The 22,940-nt window shown below is 38.3% G+C and overlaps 1 protein-coding gene across 3 annotated transcripts in view; it reads left to right on the top strand.

Moving 5' to 3' along the window:
• robo1 (roundabout, axon guidance receptor, homolog 1 (Drosophila)) overlaps positions 1-22,940 on the top strand; it is a 169,924-nt gene that overhangs the window by 17,534 nt on the left and 129,450 nt on the right. For all 3 annotated transcript variants that reach the window (XM_038292000.1, XM_038291999.1, XM_038291997.1), the window contains exon 2: positions 7,115-7,441. In XM_038292000.1, the coding sequence (XP_038147928.1) occupies positions 7,115-7,441 (327 nt within the window). The remainder of the gene's footprint in view (positions 1-7,114; positions 7,442-22,940) is intronic.

Here is a 22,940-nt window from a genome sequence, read left to right as displayed (position 1 = left end):
TGTCATGTTTTTTTTTATTAGTGTCTAGATGATGTAAATGAATTAAGCTTATTTTTTGCAATTTCCGGTCCTTTGCAGTACATTTGTTTTCAGTGTTGCTCATTATGTGTGCATGTATTCCTCTGTTCTTAATCCAAAAATACAGACAAATAAAAAAAAACTTTAAAAATTAGATGTTTATGCAAAGATTGTACCAGAAGTGTTAAATAAACACTGTATTCATCAGTATAAATCACTTAAATTTGCTTGTTACATAGTATATTTAAGATTTTAACCATCTAATCTTGTATTGTAACAATAAACATATAATAACCTAATATTGGCTGTGTAAACAGGCGATCCATGCCCAAAGCAACCCTGCAGTTGGCTGCTAAAAAGAAAGGGAGATAAACCCCCAAAAAATGAAATGATGTCATCATGTTTATAAATAAGAGGTATTAAGCAGTCTCTTTGTTTGACTTCAAATTTCTCAAATTTGAACAGAGGTACCATTTTAAGTAAGCCGATATAACTTCACAAGTGCTGCTGTAGCATATGTGAAGATAACAATGCACTCTTCTGTTTGGTAAATCGAGACAAAGAGATGAGGAGAGAAAGAGGCCATAAAGCTATCCATCACCCCCTTTATCACCCCACCTCTGCATCTCCATATGCACTCACACACAGGGTTCTAATCCTGCCTCTTAGGAGTGTAAGTGATAGCCTTGTGTAACATTAAAAACAGGCTTGATCTGATCCAACTGGCAAAGTCATTCATGCAGCACATTCAGGGGTGGGATTGTGAATCTGAAACCGCTAAAGATCAGTCTCATTTTCCTGCTTGTGTCATTTGATCAGCAGTAGTACAGTAACTTCCCTTTCCTGTGTTTCTCCATCTCTACGCCTTATCTTTCATCCCCCTTTCTCTCTGTTGTCTCTTCTAACTCCACAGAGAAGGTTGACTTTTTTTTTTTTTTTTTACCGTAGTTCAATCATTAAATTGGCTGGCCACGTCCTGAACAGGCATTGCTCCAGTCTTCGCCCAGCTTCCCCGAGGGACACACCCTCTGCTCTTATCTCTGCCATAAATCCCCCTTAAATCCCCTAATCACCGATTAATGGGGCTGTGGATAGGGAGCGCCATACGGTGTTTGGTCTCCATTATTTCAGATTTATATTACATATCTTTGCCAATGCATGACTCGTATACTGAGGTGTTGGGTTGTGATGTGTTATACTGCTGAAACACCTGATTATTGTTTTCTCTATTTGTCACCACTTTTATTGTGGGGAAATAAACTTCACCTCTTTTGCTTATAATCAGTATTAAGCTTTGGATTTCCTCTGTGCAGAAATTGCAGTGAACTCTGCAGCATTGTGAAACTGTTTTATCATTCAAGGAAGCAGACACATTATCCTGTCTCCCTACCTCAGGGGGGTACATTGACAGCAGATCTAAATTGCTTCACTGTCCTCCTCCCCTGTGAGTTCTTCTGACTAAAGGGCATGTGCCTGGCCCCCTTCCTCTTCCCCGCACATTGCCAAGATAGTAGCCATGGAAAAAAGCTGTGTGTGACACAGGCACACTTCTTTTTTAGTTATGGAAATCACTGGACTGTAACTGATTACCACTGCAAGGTAATTGTTTTTAGTCAGTCTTTTTGTATTCTTTTTAGCTTCTCTCCAGCTTTATCTCAATTCATCCTGTCTGCATGTATATACTGAAGGGAAAGTAATTAGGTTTATATATTTCTTCACATATTATCTTTCCTGTAGGTATGTGGACTTTTAGTTGAGCAGGACAGGAATGCTGTTTTTTTAAGGAATAACACTGCATCTGAAAAAAGTAACCTTGTCTGGCTTTTTGTGGTCATGGGGATTCTGGGAGTCATGGATGCTGCTCGGTTCAGAGGAATTTTATTTATTGCAAACTCCCACACATGCAGTTGCAAAAAAAAAAAAAAAAAAGAAAGAAAAAAACCAACAGATTCTCACAGTTAATTTCTTTGTTGAACATTTTACTTTCTCTGAAAGTAAACCTTAACATTTAAACCTTTAAATATTTCAAAATAGCTTTCTCTTGACTATTTGAATACATATTTATAATACTCTTTGCATCCTCCTGACTTAATTTGAAATAGCCCACTGATTCAAAGAGTTGTTAACTTTATCTTATCCTGATTAATAGCGTCCACAGCAATAACTACAGACACAACACCAGATCAAAATCTTATCACATTCTTAAGAAACTTATTTTTTTTTTTTTTTTATGTTTTGCACCCAAGATGATTGGCCACTGGTCAATGAAGATTAAGCTTCAAATCAGAAAATTAAGTTTGGCACCAAAAAACAGATGGATTGCAAAAAACTGGTCCCCTAAATGTTGATATGCAAATTATAGTTGCTGATCTAATGACTAGAAAAATGGCTTTGGTTTACTAAGAATCCTTGCAAATCTTATTAGGATGGTAGGAAGATGCATTTCTGAAGTAAACAATACCTCGAGCCTTTTGGATCTTTTTTTTATAACACGGGTTGTTTAGTTTCTGAGTCTGAACTCTGGGAATGTGTCACTTGCATCTAGATTTCGCGTTATAGCATCCTGTTAGGCCCAGTTCATTAACAAAAAGTCTCTGACTTTTTTTTTTTTAATTATTATTATTATTGCCACTGCCACAAGCACAAAGTTTCCAAAGACATGGTTAAAATCTTTGAATGTTTAAGTTAATGAAGGAAAAAACACAGAAGCTCTCTAGCAAGTGTGAGGGTTAAGGCAGAAGGAGAATCTTGCCTCAGGCACCAATCGATCAGATCCTTGCAGTTGAAGTCCCAGCTTCCCTTTGGTAAGGTTGTGTGTTGCATTAGCTGATCTCACATTCTCTGTGTGCAAGTAAACCATCTGTGTGTGTGTGCTGGGGGGTAAGAAGGTGCCTGAAAGCACTAGAGGAGAAGGAAGGGTAGTATTTTAAAAAAAGCGAATTTGCAGGGGATGGGGGAGGGTTAGATGACTCACAGTTAGGAGAAAAAAGACTGAACAATTTGATTCAGTGGTGAAGCTATACTCCTCACTTATTTAAATTTTAGATTTGGACTTCTGTCTGTGCTGCATTTAAAGTTATTAAATTAATTATAATCTTAAAGTGTTTCCACCTGTAGAAAGGGTCATGATTGTGTGTTTAGTCTTTGGTGTATAAATCCCAACCTCCATCATTGTCTCTTCCCTCTGTGGTGAGTGATGTAGCTGAGGTAATGGCGTTAGCTCCATGTATCTGTTGGGATTAGCATGGCAAAGAATACACATATACACAACATGAATACGCTTAGGATTTTATTCAGAATGCTAAAAAATAATTTCCAAACAAATTGTATAAGCTGTTTTAATAAAAAACAAAACATTGCTGTATTTCCAGTTGGATACCAAGTTTGACACTTTGTCATATAAATCCAACAGTGATCTGCAGAGGTATGGTGGCCCAGAGGGGGCAACAAAATCCAAAAAGCCACAAAGTGAAGACAAAAGAAACAACACGATAACAAAAGCTAGAACACCACAAAAAAAGCCAATGAAGGCTGTGTAGTGTGTGGCCATGTAATTGTTAACTCTGTGGTGTGTATGTGTGCTTTTGTTTTTAATACATTATGGGGCCCATTTTCTGAAAGAATAGCACGTTGTGGGGGCCAACTACTCCTTGTGGGCCCAGATCCATTGACCACACTTGGGACTTTACTTTTTTCGGGTCAGAGCATGTATGCATGTAAAGCAGATATTAATATTTCCTTGCATTGCCTATTTTTTGATAATTCAAAACAATGTGTATCAAGTTTAACTGTTAGGGCTGGAATACCCTATCGTGGCTCTAAAGCTGGGAACCCATGCACTAAGTGCTTGGGGACCTATCGATGCCACTTGACACTGTCCATCATATACTTTGTATTTAAATCAAATGTTTTGACGCCCAGAACACATTTACTGTGAATCCAACTTATGGAGAATGTATATCACTTGTTTCTACAAGAAAAAGTGACAGGACTCCTTCAGATCATTACTCCCCATCTCAAAATATTTGTCTTTAAACTGTTTCAAAACAGTTAAGAATGAATAAATTAACCACAAATGTATATTCAAATCACAGGTTTTACTATATGAATATATATACATAAACTGTTTATATTTACTTTCTGTCACTGCAGGCAAATACAGGCAGCAGGCCATGGCTGGGTTTAACAGGTCTCTCTTGGAATTTCCACTTTTACTTAACTACTGCTTAACTAGCCAACCATCCAGGTTGTGCCACTTTAAAACATTTAAAAGTAAAAACATAATCTAGATCAACACAGAGTAAGTTATAAGGTGTACTTTCCCATTTCAAAATAATTTAAAATGAGTTTTTAATTAACAGATAATGACCAACTGACTGGCTGTTAGCCGGAGATCACACTTAATTTCCTGGCTCAGTATAAAAAAAGAATACGCATTTTTTGCACCACAGCTAGACAACTATTGTAAAATAGACTTCAATGTTTTCTGAGTAATTTTAAATAAAAATAGCCTCTTTAACACAGAAGTATCTTCAAAAAAAATAAGATTAATCTAAATATTAAACACTTTTAATACAATTAATGAAAATACATTTGGCTGAGAAGATGCGTACGTTTTAGGAGAGAACTGCTAATTTACAAATTTCTGATAACAATATCAATTTATTTCTGAAAGTCTTCTCAGTACCTGTTATCATTGTTAGCTTAGGCCTCCCTTTAAATGAGTCATGATCAAAATGTCCTCTGTTGGACTGCTGGATTAATTATGTTTCACTGGCCACACCACACATTTGCATTGAAGTGATTAATCTTTCCACAGAGCTGTCATTAATTATGCTGACTTTGCTTAAAAAGATGTGGCAATGGAAGATGCCTTCTCAGCACCAGCTACTGGGGAAAGCTGGGTTGGGGCTGGGTTGATGGCACATAAATGAGGCAGTGTGGTAAGTTCACGGGATACTGGGTAAATTAATTGCAGGCCTATGCCTCCAATTAGACCTGACTCCTTTTAATTGGTGCTGAATTGGCTCCAAAAGGCCTACGGTGGGCAATATGTTGAGGAGGGATGAGCCTTCTATCTCTCTACGACAAGCACCATGCATGAAACTCGTGTGTAGGAGCCGAGTGAAAGACCAACCCTTTAGGAATTAACAACAGGAAGCTGATTTACATGTAAATCAGCTTGATAGCCACAGCTGACTGGTCAGGGAGTGATAGTAATGACCAGAGATGGCACTCGGGTGTTAACTCCTTTGACACGGATGCTGACACTGATTTAGATTCTCTAGCAGAGTGTTTCTGCTCTCAGCTCCCAGTTTGCAAGGCCACTGAGGTTCACCCTTATCTTATCCTTTATCACTTAATTTCCTTTTCTTGTCAAGGTGCATCTATCTTTTATACAGTTCCCTTCCTTGTCTTTGTTTTTCCTTTGATCTGAAAAATGAAAGTGACATAGATTGCAGCATTGTTGACCTTTACTGAAGCAGTGATGCTGTAATTAAAAACTGATGTTCCACATTGGCAGAATGTTATCTGTACACCTAGTATATTCAACACCTTAGTTTTTACATTAACCTATATATTTTTTAGTTGATATAATTTCTTAATAACTGTCCCATAGATATGCTTTATGTATTGTACTGTATTAAATTATTGCAAAAGCAAAAGTCTTAGTATGCAAAACCAATAGAGTAGTAAGGACCTTCCAAAAGTATTCCCATTTCTTCACATAACAGCTTTAGACCTTACGACATTTGTATTCATCCATTTTTACTCCAATGCACCTCAAATAAGTAAGGTGCAGGCAGTGGTCTTTACAAATCACCTAATTTGTACAGATAACTTTTGTCTTTGTATTTTAATCTGAGCCTAAACACAGCTATGCATAGCTTAAGGTTTGCTAGAGAACATTATTGTAGAAAGAGCATAATAAAGAGCAAAGAACCAGAATAACATCCTCAAAGATGTTAACTAGGTAATGAAACTGTATTTCTAGCTTTGAACATTTTAAAGAACATTATTCAGTGTAATATCTAAAAATAAAAGAATATAAAAATCAGAAGTGTTGGAAAGCTCTAAACATACAAACACATGGCTGCCACCAAAAATGAGGTAGAGACAGGAGTGGCTTGTTTAGACTAGCAGCCAAGGGGCTCATGGTAACTGCAGAATAGGTGCAGGCATCCCTAACTCAGGTGGTGGAATCTGTCAATGGAATAACATTTAGTCATTCCACAAACTCTGGCTTTCTAAGAGTGGAAACCAGAAGGGCTTCGTTGAAGGAAACCAAAACTGCTCTTGTTTGTGGTGCACCACATACTATGCTGGGGACACTTCTGATATTTCCCCCCACAGGGGAACATGGTGATGACAGCTCATGCTGTAAAGTGCTTTTCCTTAATAGCCATAGCAAAGTAGGCAAGAGTTAGTATGAATGGATGATGCAGCTAAAAAAGAAGGATAAACAGAAACAGATTAGTAGAACTTGAAGAAGGACTTAAGATTTGGGCAGGGGCTCAATTTCCATCAGAAAATATACCTTAAAAATACATCCAGGGCTACAGTGCATTAGAAATTTCGAGTCAAATTACAAACCAAAATTTTATTAAGAATCTGATGCAAGACTACAACATCTATGTGCATGGGTGCTCTCTGTACTGTTTAACTGAGCCTGAATTATGCCACAAAGCTGACGGGACAAATAGATGACTTAAGCTGCCTTGAAGATATTTTAAAAGACCTACAGCACACTTGTAGTACTACATGTTGATTGAGAGTAAATGCATGTAAATTGGAAACCCCATTTTTGTGATTTGTCTTCCTAAATACTTTTCAAAACCATGTATCTGCTACTTTACAGTAATGTTCAACAAGGTGTTGTTGCTTTATGTTGTGAACTTGAAATATGTTGATGTTTGTGTCTTTGATGTGAGAAAATGTAAATGATTAATGGTTCAATGGTGTTGCCCAATATAATGCAATATTTTTCCTAAAACCATTTATCTTAGTAGGGCAAATCTCCCATTTATAGAAAAATGACACGTTTACTGGTGTAAAGTTTTGCAGAGAATAATTTTCACTGTCTCATTTACTTTAGGATCTCGGCTGCGGCAAGAGGACACCCCACCTAGGATTGTAGAGCACCCATCGGACCTTATTGTATCAAAAGGGGAGCCTGCCACTCTTAACTGCAAGGCGGAGGGACGGCCTGCCCCAACTGTTGAGTGGTACAAAGATGGTGAGCGGGTGGAAACAGACAAGGACAATCCCCGTTCCCAGCGCATGCTGTTGCCCAGCGGCTCCCTTTTCTTCCTTCGGATTGTCCATGGAAGACGAAGCAAACCAGATGAAGGTTCCTATGTCTGTGTTGCTCGCAACTACCTGGGAGAGGCAGTGAGCCACAATGCCTCACTGGAAGTAGCAAGTAAGTGCAGCACGTCTTCTGGTTTCTTCTTCCCTCTCCACTGTGAGTGTGAATGAAGAGTTTGGTTTCAGTTAGAGCTGAATAGCAGGCTCCAGTTTCTTCCAATGTTTCTGCTCTCAATGTGTTCATTGAGTTGGATAATCTCTCAGGAGATGGGTAGGATGTGTTTAGCCCAGAGGTCTCAGTAGGCCTGTGGAGCCTTGGGGGTGAGGTGGTCTGATCATTCCAGGGTGAGTGCTTCTGTAAAGAACCCTTGGTAGGTGGTCAGAAGCTACAATAGGAACAAAGTCCTTTCTGTTTGGGAACAGCTTCTGCTTTTTTGTCAGAGAGCTAGATATGAGCTTTGGTTTTGACTCCAATGCTCTTGTTGCATGTGTCCAGTTATCTTTTAATGCTGAGCTTTCTCTCCAGTTTTATTAACGAAAGTGTTTGGCATACTCCACATGAATGAAAATTAAATTTAGGCACATGCAAGGTTTGCTTGTAAATATTTTGTAATAGATAACATACAATTTATTGCACATTTCTAAATTTAGTAGATAAAAATACATTGCGTTCAAGGTTAACAATTTTGTTTCAAAGGGTTCTCTAGATGCGGCTTTCATCAGTAAGGTCAGCTCTTTAGACATATTATCTCTTTCTGTCTTGACTGTCTGAGATTGAGGGCTGAGGAGGACGGCTCAGATATCAACCGCTCCTCAAGCATGCCCAGAGGCTGTCACCAGCTCGCTCACTGTAATCTAATCAAGATGGGGAAAGAAAGAGTGGTACGTGTGTGTGTGCTTGAATGCTTTTAGGTGTGAATGACTGTGGAGTACCACGGTTGGGGTGCTGGTCTGCTTTTGGATTCTGCAGAGACTGCTTTTGAGGTGCAGTGTCGAACGCTTGCTGTGCAGTTTGCAGTTTCAGCTTTAATGGTCAAAATGCTTTAGCTCGGATTGCATTTCTGTCATATTTTCCATGTGAGGTGGAGGAACTTTAAGGTTATTCAGATGTTAAGAGTAGCACTAATGTTATATATTGAACTCATAATTTACAGTACCTTGTTCTTAAAATGTTTCACTTTTTTTTTTTTTAATCACAATTATTAGTGTTTTCAGTGTTTCCAAAGTGTTACATGCATTTTAATCGAAATATAAACAATACATGCATATATTTATAGCTCAAAACAAAACAAAATTCTATTATATTTAATTATGTCTATTTATGAGGTGCTGATTTACAACAGGTGTCATCTCAAGGCACTTTACAGAGACAATTCAATCAGGTCATACAGTCAGACTGGTAAAAAGTTTTGAAGGAAAACCAACTGACTACATTGAGTCTGACTTGCAGGACACACTCCTTTAGGATTAGCATATGGTAACAGTAGATATTGGCTTGCATTGTGAAGCTGATTCTAAAGCAAACCCTCACACCGAGTGTGCATGCAGGGAAAGTAGAGAGAAAAAACTCAACAACATTTACCACAAGCTATATACTGTAGGCAGATAAGCAAAAATGTAAAACAGGGTAAATGTGAATCCACAATGATTAGACAAGGCCAAAGTGTGTTCACAAATTCCAAATGGAAATTCTTTTGAGAATCTGTAGCAAGAATAATAATTAAAGTCCACCGATGCTTTTCATCCATTCCAACTAAGGCTGATTTTTGTAAAGATGAATGGGTGAAAGTGAATACCATTTACTGTTTTCTTTCCAGTTTACAATTATGCAGTAATGTGTGTTGGTTTGTGGTATAAAATTCCAAAAGAATAGTTAGACTTACAAAAACACAAGTTTTCCAAAATGCATTAGAAATACAACACAATAAACTTGTTTTTATAGTTTTTTTACAAATATTATGTGTTAAGATTTCTCGCTTGTATTTGAGCGGTTAGCTTTTCAGCTGGACAACCAATAGTTTAGGTGAGGAAACAGAAGGAGCAGAGTACAAAGTGCCACTGGCTCAGGTTCAAGCTTCTGCTTTGCTTATTTTCTGAAAGGTTCAAACGCACCAATAATGAAAAACCACTACTCCCTAGCACTCTCTCTCTCTCTCCTTTATGCTCAGCTTATGGCTCTTACTCGCCACTCTCTGTAGCCTATGCTTAAGTACACATAATTATGTTGTCAGAGCAACCAGAATTGAACCTTTCCAACTAAGAAATCACTGTAGAAAAAAAGGGGGAAAAAAGAACTGAAATCTTTATTTTTTTTATAAGGCTACTGTCAAATGGAGGTTGAACAAACAAAAACACATTATTATGTCTTATAAGGCAAGAGCAGGGTTTTGTATTTAGTTTAGGTCAAGATGTTTACCATGTACACTATATTGCCAAAAGTATTTGCTCACCTGCCTTGACTCACATATGAGCTTAAGTGACATCCCGTTCCTAATCCATAGGGTTCAATATGACGTCGGTCCACCCTTTGCAGCTAGAACAGCTTCAACTCTTCTGGGAAGGCTGTCCACAAGGTTTAGGAGTGTGTTTATGGGAATTTTTGACCATTCTTCCAGAAGCGCATTTGTGAGGTCGCACACTGATGTTGGACGAGAAGGCCTGGCTCTCAGTCTCCGCTCTAATTCATCCCAAAGGTGTTCTATCGGGTTGAGGTCAGGACTCTGTGCAGGCCAGTCAAGTTCATCCACACCAGACTCTGTCATCCATGTCTTTATGGACCTTGCTTTGTGCACTGGTGCACAGTCATGTTGGAAGAGGAAGGGGCCAGCTCCAAACTGTTCCCACAAAGTTGGGAGCATGGAATTGTCCAAAATGTCTTGGTATGCTGAAGCATTCAGAGTTCCTTTCACTGGAACTAAGGGGCCAAGCCCAGCTCCTGAAAAACAACCTCACACCATAATCCCCCCTCCACCAAACTTTACACTTGGCACAATGCAGTCAGACAAGTACCGTTCTCCTGGCAACCGCCAAACCCAGACCCGTCCATCAGATTGCCAGATGGAGAAGCGCGATTCGTCACTCCAGAGAACGCGTCTCCACTGCTCTAGAGTCCAGTGGCGGCGTGCTTTACACCACCGCATCCGACGCTTTGCATTGCACTTGGTGATGTATGGCTTGGATGCAGCTGCTCGACCATGGAAACCCATTCCATGAAGCTCTCTGCGCACTGTTCTTGAGCTAATCTGAAGGCCACATGAAGTTTGGAGGTCTGTAGTGATTGACTCTGCAGAAAGTTGGCGACCTCTTCGCACTATGCGCGTCAGCATCCGCTGACCCCGCTCCGTCAGTTTACGTGGCCTACCACTTCGTGGCTGAGTTGCTGTCGTTCCCAAACACTTCCATTTTCTTATAATACAGCTGACAGTTGACTGTGGAATATTTAGGAGCGAGGAAATTTCACGACTGGATTTGTTGCACAGGTGGCATCCTATCACAGTTCCACGCTGGAATTCACTGAGCTCCTGAGAGCGACCCATTCTTTCACAAATGTTTGTAAAAACAGTCTGCATGCCTAGGTGCTTGAATTTATACACCTGTGGCCATGGAAGTGATTGGAACACCTGATTCCAATAATTTGGATGGGTGAGCAAATACTTTTGGCAATATAGTGTATATCCTGTGAGTGCTGTATACAGAGTTTCTTTTAGTTTCAGGTGAAACTCCAAAGAAGGAAGTCTTGGGATTTAAAAGTGTTTACTTTGCCTCTCTCTCCTTGGCTGACATTAACTCTTTAAAAGCAAAAAACACAACTTTTTAAAGAGGTGGTTCTACAAGCCCAGTATTTACAGTTTCCCTAATGAGTGATTGTTAACATAATCCAAGTTTCAACAAGTACTGTTTTGCAAGGCTAAGGAGCTAACCCAGTTTCTTTGGTTTATCATTAACTGCATGTACAGTTCAGCCCACAATCTATCTTTAACCCAGCCTCTACCACAGAGGACAGACTAATACATTAACCATGAATCATGTTTGCTTTGTGTCTTCAAATGAGATTTTTTTCTCTGTTTTTTTTTATTGTTTTCTTTGTATGGAATATGTCAACATTATACAATGATATTTCCTTTAGAAACGCAGCTGATAAAGAATAAATGGTAGGAACCTAAAAAAGTAGGTTTCATATTATCAGTAATGTGGTTAAGAGAAAAAAAACCTCAAAATTAAGCTCTTAAAGTTGTTATACTAAACAAACAATTTAGAGATGCCCAAAACTGTTCAGGCAATTCAAAAGCATTAACAGTAACTTTTCCAGCTGAGATATGAATTGATAAAACTGTTTTTATATGCAAGTTTACTAAGTAAAGGTGAGTAATTCAGGACAGATGTGATTTGGGACCTGTTACTTAGAGACTTAATAAACAAGAACCCTATGCAATGATATAAAACACTTTACAGGTGCTGGTCATAAAATTAGAATATCATGAAAAAGTAGATTGATTTCAGTAATTCCATTTAAAAAGTGAAACTTGTATATTATATTCATACATTACATACAAACTCATATATTTCAGATGTTTATTTTGTTTAATTTTGATGATTACAAATGACAACAAATGAAAATCTCAAATTCATCATATCAGAAAATTAGAATATTACTGAAGACCAATAAAAACAAAGGATTTATAGAAATGTTGGCCAACTGAAAAGTATGAACATGAAAAGTATGAGCATGTACAGCACTCAGTATTTAGTTGGGCCTCCTTTGGCCTGTATTACTGCAGCAATGCGGCGTGGCATGGAGTCGATCAGTCTGTGGCACTGCTCAGGTGTTATGATAGCCCAGGTTGCTCTAATAGTGGCTTTTAGCTCTTCTGAATTGTTGGGTCTGGTGTATTGCATCTTCTTCTTCACAATACCCCATAGATTTTCTATGGGGTTAAGGTCAGGAGAGTTTGCTGGCCAATTAAGAACAGGGATACCATGGTCCTTCAACCAGGTACTGGTAGCTTTGGCACTGTGTGCAGGTGCCAAGTCCTGTTGGAAAATGAAATCTGCATCTCCAAAAAGTTGGTCAGCTGCAGGAAGCATGAAGTGCTCTAAAACTTTCTGGTATGTGGCTGCGTTGACCCTGGACCTCAGAAAACACAATGGACCAACACCAGCAGATGACATGGCACCCCAAACCATCACTGACTGTGGAAACTTTACACTGGACTTCAAGCAACGTGGATGAAGTGCCTCTCTTCTTTTCCTCCAGACTCTGGGACCTTGATTTCCAAAGGAAATGCTAAATTTACTTTCATCAGAGAACATGACTTTGGACCACTCACCAGCAGTCCAGTCCTGTTTCTCTTTAGACGCTTCTGACGCTGTCTGTGGTTCAAGAGTGGCTTGACACAAGGAATGCGACAGCAGAAACCCATGTCTTTCATACGTCTGTGTGCGGTGGTTCTTGAAGCACTCACTCCAGCTGCAGTCCACTCTTTGTGAATCTCCCCCACATTTTTGAAGGGGTTTTGTTTCACAATCCTCTCCAGGGTGCGGTTATCTCTCTTGCTTGTACACTTTTTTCAACTACATCTTTTCCTTCCCTTCGCCTCTCTATTAATGTGCTTGGACACTGAGCTCTGTGAACAGCCAGCCTCTTTAGCGATGACCTTTTGTGTCTTGCCCTCCTTGTGCAAGGTGTCGATGGTCGTCTTTTGGACAACTGTCAAGTCAGCAGTCTTCCCCATGATTGTGTAGCCTATAGAACTAGACTGAAAGACCATTTAAAGGCTTTTGCAGGTGGTTTGAGTTAATTAGCTGATTAGAGTGTGGCACCAGGGGCCATCAATTTTGAACCTTTTCACAATATTCTAATTTTCTGATATGATGAATTTGAGATTTTCATTTGTTGTCATTTGTAATCATCAAAATTAAACAAAATAAACATCTGAAATATATGAGTTTGTATGTAATGTATGAATATAATATACAAGTTTCACTTTTTAAATGGAATTACTGAAATCAATCTACTTTTTCATGATATTCTAATTTTATGACCAGCACCTGTATATGCTTTAGAATAGTAAATGATGCAGGAGTTCTTTAAGTCTTATATCCATTTGCCTATGATTTTCTCATGAGAGTTAACTGACTCTGCACTAACATAGCTCTCAAAGCAGTATTCTGACATCAGTTGGCACAAAAATAGGAAATGCAGAAAATGCTGCGCATAGGTGCTTTGCTCTACAAGGGACACCTAAGGGATGGTGGGAAAATCATCCTACACCCGGACCCCCCTAATGTACACTCAGTCTGTGTTTCTCTGAGAATGTACTAGCAGATGTGGGCCATATCTTAACGGTGAAGGTGGTGTCATTGGAATAGTGATCTCATCTGAAGAATGGTAGCTAAAGAAAAGGAGCCAGAAAGACAGCTCTCATGGGCACAAAACAGAAAGTAAAAGAGGAAGCAGGATTTAAAGTGATTTACCAAATTTGGTTTGCCTAATCCAAAACATCTACCTGTAACAGTCATTTGGATATCATTATAGACTGGCTTAAAGAATGACATGAAGGATTGCCAATCAAAGTTGAATTTACATTTCTGTTTCTTTTCTTTCACTCTGTCTCCTTCAAATTTGTAGTTGTATGCTACATTATGGATAAAGACACACTGAAGTTTGTGGTTGTATCTTGACAAAGTAAAAAGAAAAATGTAATGCTGTTGGAATACCTTTGCAAAGCACAGGATATAATTTTAGAATTTTCTAAAGCTTACACTTTCACATTAAGGCTTGAAAATAGTCTTTCACATTGTTTTGTGTTTTATTTGTGTTACATTTGCTTAGAAAGGATAAACAGCAAGCCAGTCATAAGGCTGTATGATTTCTCACTGTGTACTCTTTCCCCTGCACTCTGCCTGAAACTGAGACGCTCTATGAATAGCCTGCTTCCCTTTTTCTGGATGTGGAGATAGTGAAGTGAGGTAATGGACGGCACACTGCGCCACTTGAGTGTGAGATAACCTCGGGGCTTGATGATGTCTAGTGGCCTGGCTGACTACACAGTGTTGACCGCACAGGGTTGGCTGCAAGCCCTCACATCTACACACAGTTGCCTAACACAAGAGGCACAGTTTACTTTTCACAGCCACTAACAACAGAAGTAAAAGGATGTTTACATAAGTTTGATCCACTGCATGTAACCGTCTTTATCAGGGCTCTTCTACCAATCTCACTGATCTTGAAGCTGCTGAAAAATGTCTGTCAATATATAAAGACAGATGGCTACAATTAGTGCATGATTTTATGGGGGCAGGACAGCATATCAGAAGTCTAGGCATAAAGGGCTGGTTTTACTCCTGCGTCAGTGTGTTGCAGTGAGCTTGTCACAGGTGTGACAGAAATGTTTGATTTATGCCCAATTTTGAAGCGTGGTCTGTGCATTGTTATTCCACGCGACACAGCAAGAGGGACAATCATGAACTAGCTGTGGGTCTAGATACGGCCGAGGTGGTGAGGAAGTAAGGGCAAGTTTGTGCAACAAGGGAGAAATTTGAGAGCGAAAAAGAGCCGGGATCCAGGTGGAAAAAGTGTTAGGGTTAGCGTTCTCGCACACCTCGCTCTTCTAACTTGTCCATCTTAACATGTCGTTTTACACAATGGCGCTCATAAAAACAAAATAAGCCTGTAAGGTACCAAACAGGAAATATGCATAGAGTAGAGCGGATGTAGATTTGACCAATTAGAGGCCTCCCATCTGCAGCAGAAGGGGCTGGGACATATCTGCATTACCGACGTCACACTCAGGCGACCTCGTTTATGAGCATAGTCCAGACTTAAAGGGGTCCTTCCAGATAGTTCTTTGTCATCTGTGGTGAGAGAGTTTTTGAGGAACCCCTTAAACTATTCTTTGTCTTGCCTTTGTAGCAGCCTATTCATTTAAGTTTTACATCTCTTCATAAATTATGAGACTTTATATGAGCTCTGTTCTCCATAGATAAAAAGAAATGTTTATTGCGACAAAAAATGTATACACACACAGCTAAATCTGTCTTTCTTGTAAGTTAAGGAAAATTAGAGTAACCTGCCTTCATCTAGGTGACATGAATGAGCAAGAGGTGTTGTCTAAAATAAGAAGAGGTGACTTCTACAAAGAAGGGAAAAGTTTGTGGCTCGATATCGATACCTCTAGTTGTAGCTTCTGCTTCCAGTTTCTAGATCCTATCCCTTTTCTTTCATGGGGTCAACAATAAGAACACTATCCAGGGTAGGAAAGGAGCTCTAGACAACTGCGCTGAGCCCTCAGCCTTTCAGACTTCAATATGCAACAAACACGCACATGAACTATGGTCAAAAAAGTAAAAAAAATACAAAAAACAACAGTTACCCAAATTTAGCTAAACGCTGACGACCTCTATCATAAAATCCAATACATATGGAGTTGCATACTTTATCATGTTTTAATCAGAGTATATAGAAAAAATTAATATTTTTTTTGTTCAACTCTGAGGTGTGCTGTATTTATATCTCCTGTCAGACAAAGGAATACGTGTAGTTCCTAGTGGCCAATAAGAACGTCAGGGGTCCCTATAGTAACTGATCTGTCTTACTGCAGTTATTATGGTACCGTTAACGCATTTTCTCCCTAGGTTAAGTGTCCTTACAGATATGGGGTATATGATTTGAGCCTGTGGCTTCTTTATTCTACTGAAAATATAGGAACTGTATTTTGCTGATCACACCATCTGGCCCTTGATTTGCAAAGAAAAGACTAAGACAATACCATTATGTAAAAAAAAAAAAAAGAGTATGTAAATTTCGAGACAGCGAGTGCAGTGATCAAGATATAGTTCAGATTGACAAAGCGAGGAGTGGGATTTAATTGCAAGCATGTTTCTTTAAAGTTCAGAGATTTGCAGGAATGGAAAAAAGCAGCATCTTGCTGCTTTTCATTTGTTTTTGAGATTCCATTGCTAAGTGCAGGATTAGATAAATATCTCTTAAACAAGGGTCTAGCTTAGATAAAAATGCATTATCATTAAACAATTATAAAAAACACTAGAAACTATTGCTCATCTAAAAAAATTCCTTATTGTTTAATTTGGCTAAAATAGAAGCCTTCAAATGATGTTATACAATTTGGAACCAAAGAATTCTTTTCTTTGGAAGTCAAGGCAACTGAGCTGTAGCTGTAGCTGAAGCTGGAGTTTCCATCACAGGAATGGGAGAGGCAACACTGTATTACTTTACAATAGGCTCCAAAAAGCCTGACAAAACCCAGGTTACTTTGGCACTTCCCCTAATTTTGTAAGGACTTAATTTCTCTTAAGCTAGTTGGAACGGTGGAATATTAAACCGCACACAGTTTTTAAACCTTTAATTTTAAACCCATGTATACAGTACAGACACTAATTGTTCCCTGCCTAGCTAGAATTGCTAACCATCCACAGCGGTGGTGTTACCTGCTTTGCCAGTCTCCCAGTTTTCTTTTAGTTCTGTGGCAGTTATTTGTTTTATTGGTCTGTAGCAAAATTTGCAAACAAAAGACTCAGAGGTACTGCTTACATTAAGTCAGCATTGTGAACTGTACAGCGCAGATGCTCTATGGTATCCACTTCATTGTTTTTCACATTGGAATGCAGGCCTCTTCCAGGATATCTTATACTAAGGTTGAGTGCGTTGTGCGACTGGCAATGCCAAGTTTGCCTCACAAAGAATGACATGTTTAAGGTGTGAAATGTTTGTGTGTATGTGGTGGCAAATTCCTATGTGCCAAATAATTAAACATGCTTTATTTGAAACAGTTACAGGGTGAATAATATGATTCAAGCCAACTGTAGGTCAGTGTAGTGAACCTAAGGATCACAGAATGATTGATTGATTGATGAATTTCATTACCAGAAGAAGCTGGATTTCTTAAAGGTCATTCTGCTTTAAAGACTGGTTCAGATGCCTTATTATATATATATATATATATATATATATATATATATATATATATATATATATATATATATATATATATATATATTTCTTTATGTGATCTTTGTGTGGTCAGCTGAATCTAGCACATTTAAAGTTTGGGTTGTTTTTATAAAACTGGTCTGACCAATGTAACTTTACCCAATATGTCCTTGTGTATTTATATTCCATTTTTGTATCAGCTCTGCACATCAAAAGTAAAGTCATGTTTACATCTCTTTTCATTTGTGAATAATGTGTGAAATGTCAGAAGGTTTTAGTACATGTTTTCACAAACAGGCAAACAGAATCTTGCCCACACAGCCCTCCCCACCAAAACTGATTCTGGACGCTTGATAGAAGTCCAGCAGCAGCAGAAAATACTCACCATGGAAAACAGCAGAATTTAGTAGATAAGAGGCAGAGCAGAGAAGCAGGGCAGATTTATTTTGAATTTTGAAGGCTTTGTGTTATTCTACAGTAAACATTGGCATAAAGCCTAAAACAGCACATAACCAGTCAAGTAAGAGAAACTAGTATGAATAGACTGGTTTACATGAATATAAAGGCTTGGACAAAACACAATGGGTGAGACATGACTTCCTGTGCTTAGTGAGTGTGCAATAAAAATATGTTTGATTCCATCAATCTGTCAGTGCGTGTACGTTGCTTTGTTGAACAATAGTCTAGTCGAGTGCTTTGCCAAAAAGACCTACCTGAGCGGAAGAAACAGGTGTACAGACTTGGTTAAAGGAGCACATCAATCACTGTGTGCTCCACCCGTTCCTGATGGATTATATGACTAGGGGAAACCAGAGGGACAAGTCCTTTTAACGTACAACAGGACATATTTCCTTCTCTCTCCCTTTTATTTGTCTTAAAGGAATGAATTATAAAACTCATAGATAGAAAACAGAGCTGTGTGCTCTTTTATCAATATTTTTCCACATTACAGCAAAGTTCAATGTGTTTTTACATGTTTGTCCATTTTCCTTTGCAAAATATCTCAAGCTCATTTAGATTGGATAAAGAGCAAGCATAAAATTCAGTGTTGAGGTGTTAGCACAAATTCTCGCTGGTAAACATACAGGTGCTGGTCATAAAATTAGAATATCATGAAAAAGTAGATTGATTTCAGTAATTCCATTTAAAAAGTGAAACTTGTATATTATATTCATACATTACATACAAACTCATATATTTCAGATGTTTATTTTGTTTAATTTTGATGATTACAAATGACAACAAATGAAAATCTCAAATTCATCATATCAGAAAATTAGAATATTGTGAAAAGGTTCAAAATTGATGGCCCCTGGTGCCACACTCTAATCAGCTAATTAACTCAAACCACCTGCAAAAGCCTTTAAATGGTCTTTCAGTCTAGTTCTATAGGCTACACAATCATGGGGAAGACTGCTGACTTGACAGTTGTCCAAAAGACGACCATCGACACCTTGCACAAGGAGGGCAAGACACAAAAGGTCATCGCTAAAGAGGCTGGCTGTTCACAGAGCTCAGTGTCCAAGCACATTAATAGAGAGGCGAAGGGAAGGAAAAGATGTGGTCGAAAAAAGTGTACAAGCAAGAGAGATAACCGCACCCTGGAGAGGATTGTGAAACAAAACCCATTAAAAAATGTGGGGGAGATTCACAAAGAGTGGACTGCAGCTGGAGTGAGTGCTTCAAGAACCACCACACACAGACGTATGAAAGACATGGGTTTCTGCTGTCGCATTCCTTGTGTCAAGCCACTCTTGAACCACAGACAGCGTCAGAAGCGTCTTGCCTGGGCTAAAGAGAAACAGGACTGGACTGCTGGTGAGTGGTCCAAAGTCATGTTCTCTGATGAAAGTAAATTTTGCATTTCCTTTGGAAATCAAGGTCCCAGAGTCTGGAGGAAAAGAAGAGAGGCACTTCATCCACGTTGCTTGAAGTCCAGTGTAAAGTTTCCACAGTCAGTGATGGTTTGGGGTGCCATGTCATCTGCTGGTGTTGGTCCATTGTGTTTTCTGAGGTCCAGGGTCAACGCAGCCACATACCAGGAAGTTTTAGAGCACTTCATGCTTCCTGCAGCTGACCAACTTTTTGGAGATGCAGATTTCATTTTCCAACAGGACTTGGCACCTGCACACAGTGCCAAAGCTACCAGTACCTGGTTGAAGGACCATGGTATCCCTGTTCTTAATTGGCCAGCAAACTCTCCTGACCTTAACCCCATAGAAAATCTATGGGGTATTGTGAAGAAGAAGATGCAATACACCAGACCCAACAATTCAGAAGAGCTAAAAGCCACTATTAGAGCAACCTGGGCTATCATAACACCTGAGCAGTGCCACAGACTGATCGACTCCATGCCACGCCGCATTGCTGCAGTAATACAGGCCAAAGGAGGCCCAACTAAATACTGAGTGCTGTACATGCTCATACTTTTCATGTTCATACTTTTCAGTTGGCCAACATTTCTATAAATCCTTTGTTTTTATTGGTCTTCAGTAATATTCTAATTTTCTGATATGATGAATTTGAGATTTTCATTTGTTGTCATTTGTAATCATCAAAATTAAACAAAATAAACATCTGAAATATATGAGTTTGTATGTAATGTATGAATATAATATACAAGTTTCACTTTTTAAATGGAATTACTGAAATCAATCTACTTTTTCATGATATTCTAATTTTATGACCAGCACCTCTACAAACATAGCTCTGGTTGTATGTTTGCCTTAGACGCTGAGCAGCTTAGCCCAGCTGCAAAAGCATGCTCACAGCATGATGCAGCTATTAACATTTTCTGCTATAAGGATAATGTGTTCAAGGGTGATTAGGTTTAAAGGGTTTAAAGGTAGATTTCTGCCTTCTTCCAGATGACTACTGTATAAATATATATATATATATATATATATATATATATATATATATATATATATATATATATATATATATATATATATATATATATATATATATATATATATATATATATATATGATGTAGAATACATACTGTATATGAATAAAAGCGTAGTCCTCAGCCATGTCAACTAATGGTGAATGGGACAACAGAGATAGAATGCAGTAAAAAAATGAGAAGTGGTTCCTATGTCCTCCAGTAGCCTAAGCATATAGCAGAATAATTATAGAGATAGCTCAAGATAAGCTCTCTCTCTGTAAAAAAGTATATATTCTTAATAATTAACTGATCCATAGAGTCCATCTTTCTATACTTTATGAAGTAATTATGCATATGTTGACACTGATGAGATATATTGGGATATTTTTATAAAAAAAAGTAGTTGATAAAAGTACTGCCTTCTGTAGTCTATCCTTTTGTTAGGGTTTAATTTTTTCCCCCTGGAAAAATTAAATTTATATTTAAATGTCGATGTGACCCTTTGACTTCTCCCAGAGTATAAAAGAACTATAAGTAGGATAAATGTCCAATCTTAAAATGTTCAAGTATACAATCTCTTTTCTAAAATGTTGTTTTAGACCAGATAAGATGCACCATACGTTATCTTTGCTTAAGTACCTTAGCCGAGCCGCCGTATGGCACTGATGGAAGACTACTGTACCGTCTCATTCAAAAAATCTTTGCTTCTGTGTTTTCAATATAGTTTATCATGTTAATTTTTTTTTTTTTTTTTTTTTTGCTTAAAAAAAATCCAGTTTCTTTAGATTGCAGGTTTGTCTCCATGACTCATGCCTGACGATTAATGGTGTGTTCTATAATCTTTAACTCTTGCAGTGACCTTGATATTGCTTTACTCCAAAATATAATCTTTTCTCAACTGTGTGGCCAAAAAAAGACTGCATGAACATGTGCTTATACATCTGCTAGGCTTTTGCGTGCAGTTCTAGTCATATGACGAGGCTTTCTGCTACATGGACATACTTGGGTTATTAAACACAGTTAAGCCCTGGCTTATAAACCTTCCAACATGCTCCTCCATCCGAAACGATGGAGTTACGGGGGATTAAGCAGTTTGGTAAGGAAAAGTTGAGGAGTTTTCACCCAGCACTTCAGCAAAGTCGAAAGATTCAATCAAGGCTTGCATAAGGTAAGGCTGGCCAAATCATTCAAAGCTTTGCCTCTGTGTTTCATTCCAAGATGACAAACAGCAAATCTCTCATCTATTATCAACTCAAAATCATGTCAGCCTGCTGTAAACAAACTTAACAAATATTTACAAAATGAAATTCATAGTTGCTTCAATATAAAGAAAAAGCTCTCCTTAACATGATGATGTCAAATGTTTAGAGGTTTGTGATTTCTCCATATGGATCATACAGCACATGTAAGGGCATATACTGAGCCTTTAGAGGGCAAACAATAAAACTGGCTTAAAAAGAGGTCGCCATTTGTTTTATCCCCAATATATATTCTGAATTTCTTGGAGCTTCGAAATGAACTTAGTGTGACCACTGGCTTGTTGTGATAAATGATATAAAATTAAATTGTGTGAACATCTGTGTCAGTGTGTGATATCATCCAACTTACAACCTTCTCCCCTTAGTCTGTTCTTTAGTCTCACTTCTTTTTCAAATTGGGTTATTTCCGAAAACTATGCAAATAGGGGGAAGATAAAAGGGGAGACAAAAAAACTGAAATTTCATCAGCTCTGTAGCAGGTTGCTGACTCTGCTGCATGACAGGCAGCCAGAGGTGATGAGGTAAGCAGTAGACCCAAACTCTGATAATGATCTGCCTTGTGCTTTTGGACTACAAATGAGACGGCCTTCTTGCTGCTGACTAGGGATGGCCTCAGCTCAGCCATCAACTGATGACCAATTTATACAGGGAATACATGGTGGTATTCCTCTGGCATCGTATTGTCTTGGTAGCTAAGGAAGCTAATCTGAGCTAATCACCATGTAGTAGAAAATCAGCTACTTCTTTTCAAACTATATACACAAGATTGCATACATTAATGTGTTTGTATGAGTAAAATTTGCTGCCTTTGATTAGTTTGTGTTTCATCTGCAAGCTAAGTACTTTGTTGTGATGTGTAATAATATTTCCTGTAGCTGTGCAACAAGGTGTCTTTGTAGATTCCAGGGACTGAAATCTACGATTTCGTAAACATTTCCATATTGTATATTTTTTTGTAACAGAGGATAACAAAAATGATGAAACAGAGCATCTTTGCTGTTCTCCATTCACCCTTTTTTATCTGCTGAAGGTCCTGCTCTCTCAATCCCTGGATAGAAGAAACATTTCTTGTTTTGTCATACAAAAAATATTTTCCTTTGAACAGCTTCCTACATTTCCGTGCATTTTCTCACACAATGCCAAAAAATACCTACCTTAGAATTTGTTATCTTCAGTAACACTTTTACCACTGAAAGGTAATAGGGTGGTTTTTGTGATGTTCTTTGGATGTTTCATTTTTTCATTGGCCAATGTACATAAAGATGACAACTCTCTGATTTCAATTAGTCAACTATTTATTCCCACATTGAAAACAAAAGTAAGACAATGGATAGAAAAGCAGCAAACATAGACAGCAGAATTAAAACAGGCCACGTCTTTTGACAGGTTTAATCATTTGTTTCACCTTGTGAGGTCAGCAACTTTTATGAATGCCCTTTAGGCCTAACTCTCTGTGGTGAACAGCCTCAGTGGTAGGTATCTAAACATACACAATACTCTATTGAAAACCATAA

The sequence above is a fragment of the Cyprinodon tularosa genome, unplaced genomic scaffold, assembly GCF_016077235.1.
Source record: "Cyprinodon tularosa strain WSP-4 unplaced genomic scaffold, ASM1607723v1 ctg305, whole genome shotgun sequence".
Lineage (NCBI taxonomy): Eukaryota > Metazoa > Chordata > Actinopteri > Cyprinodontiformes > Cyprinodontidae > Cyprinodon > Cyprinodon tularosa.
This window is presented reverse-complemented; position numbering and strand designations above follow the sequence as displayed.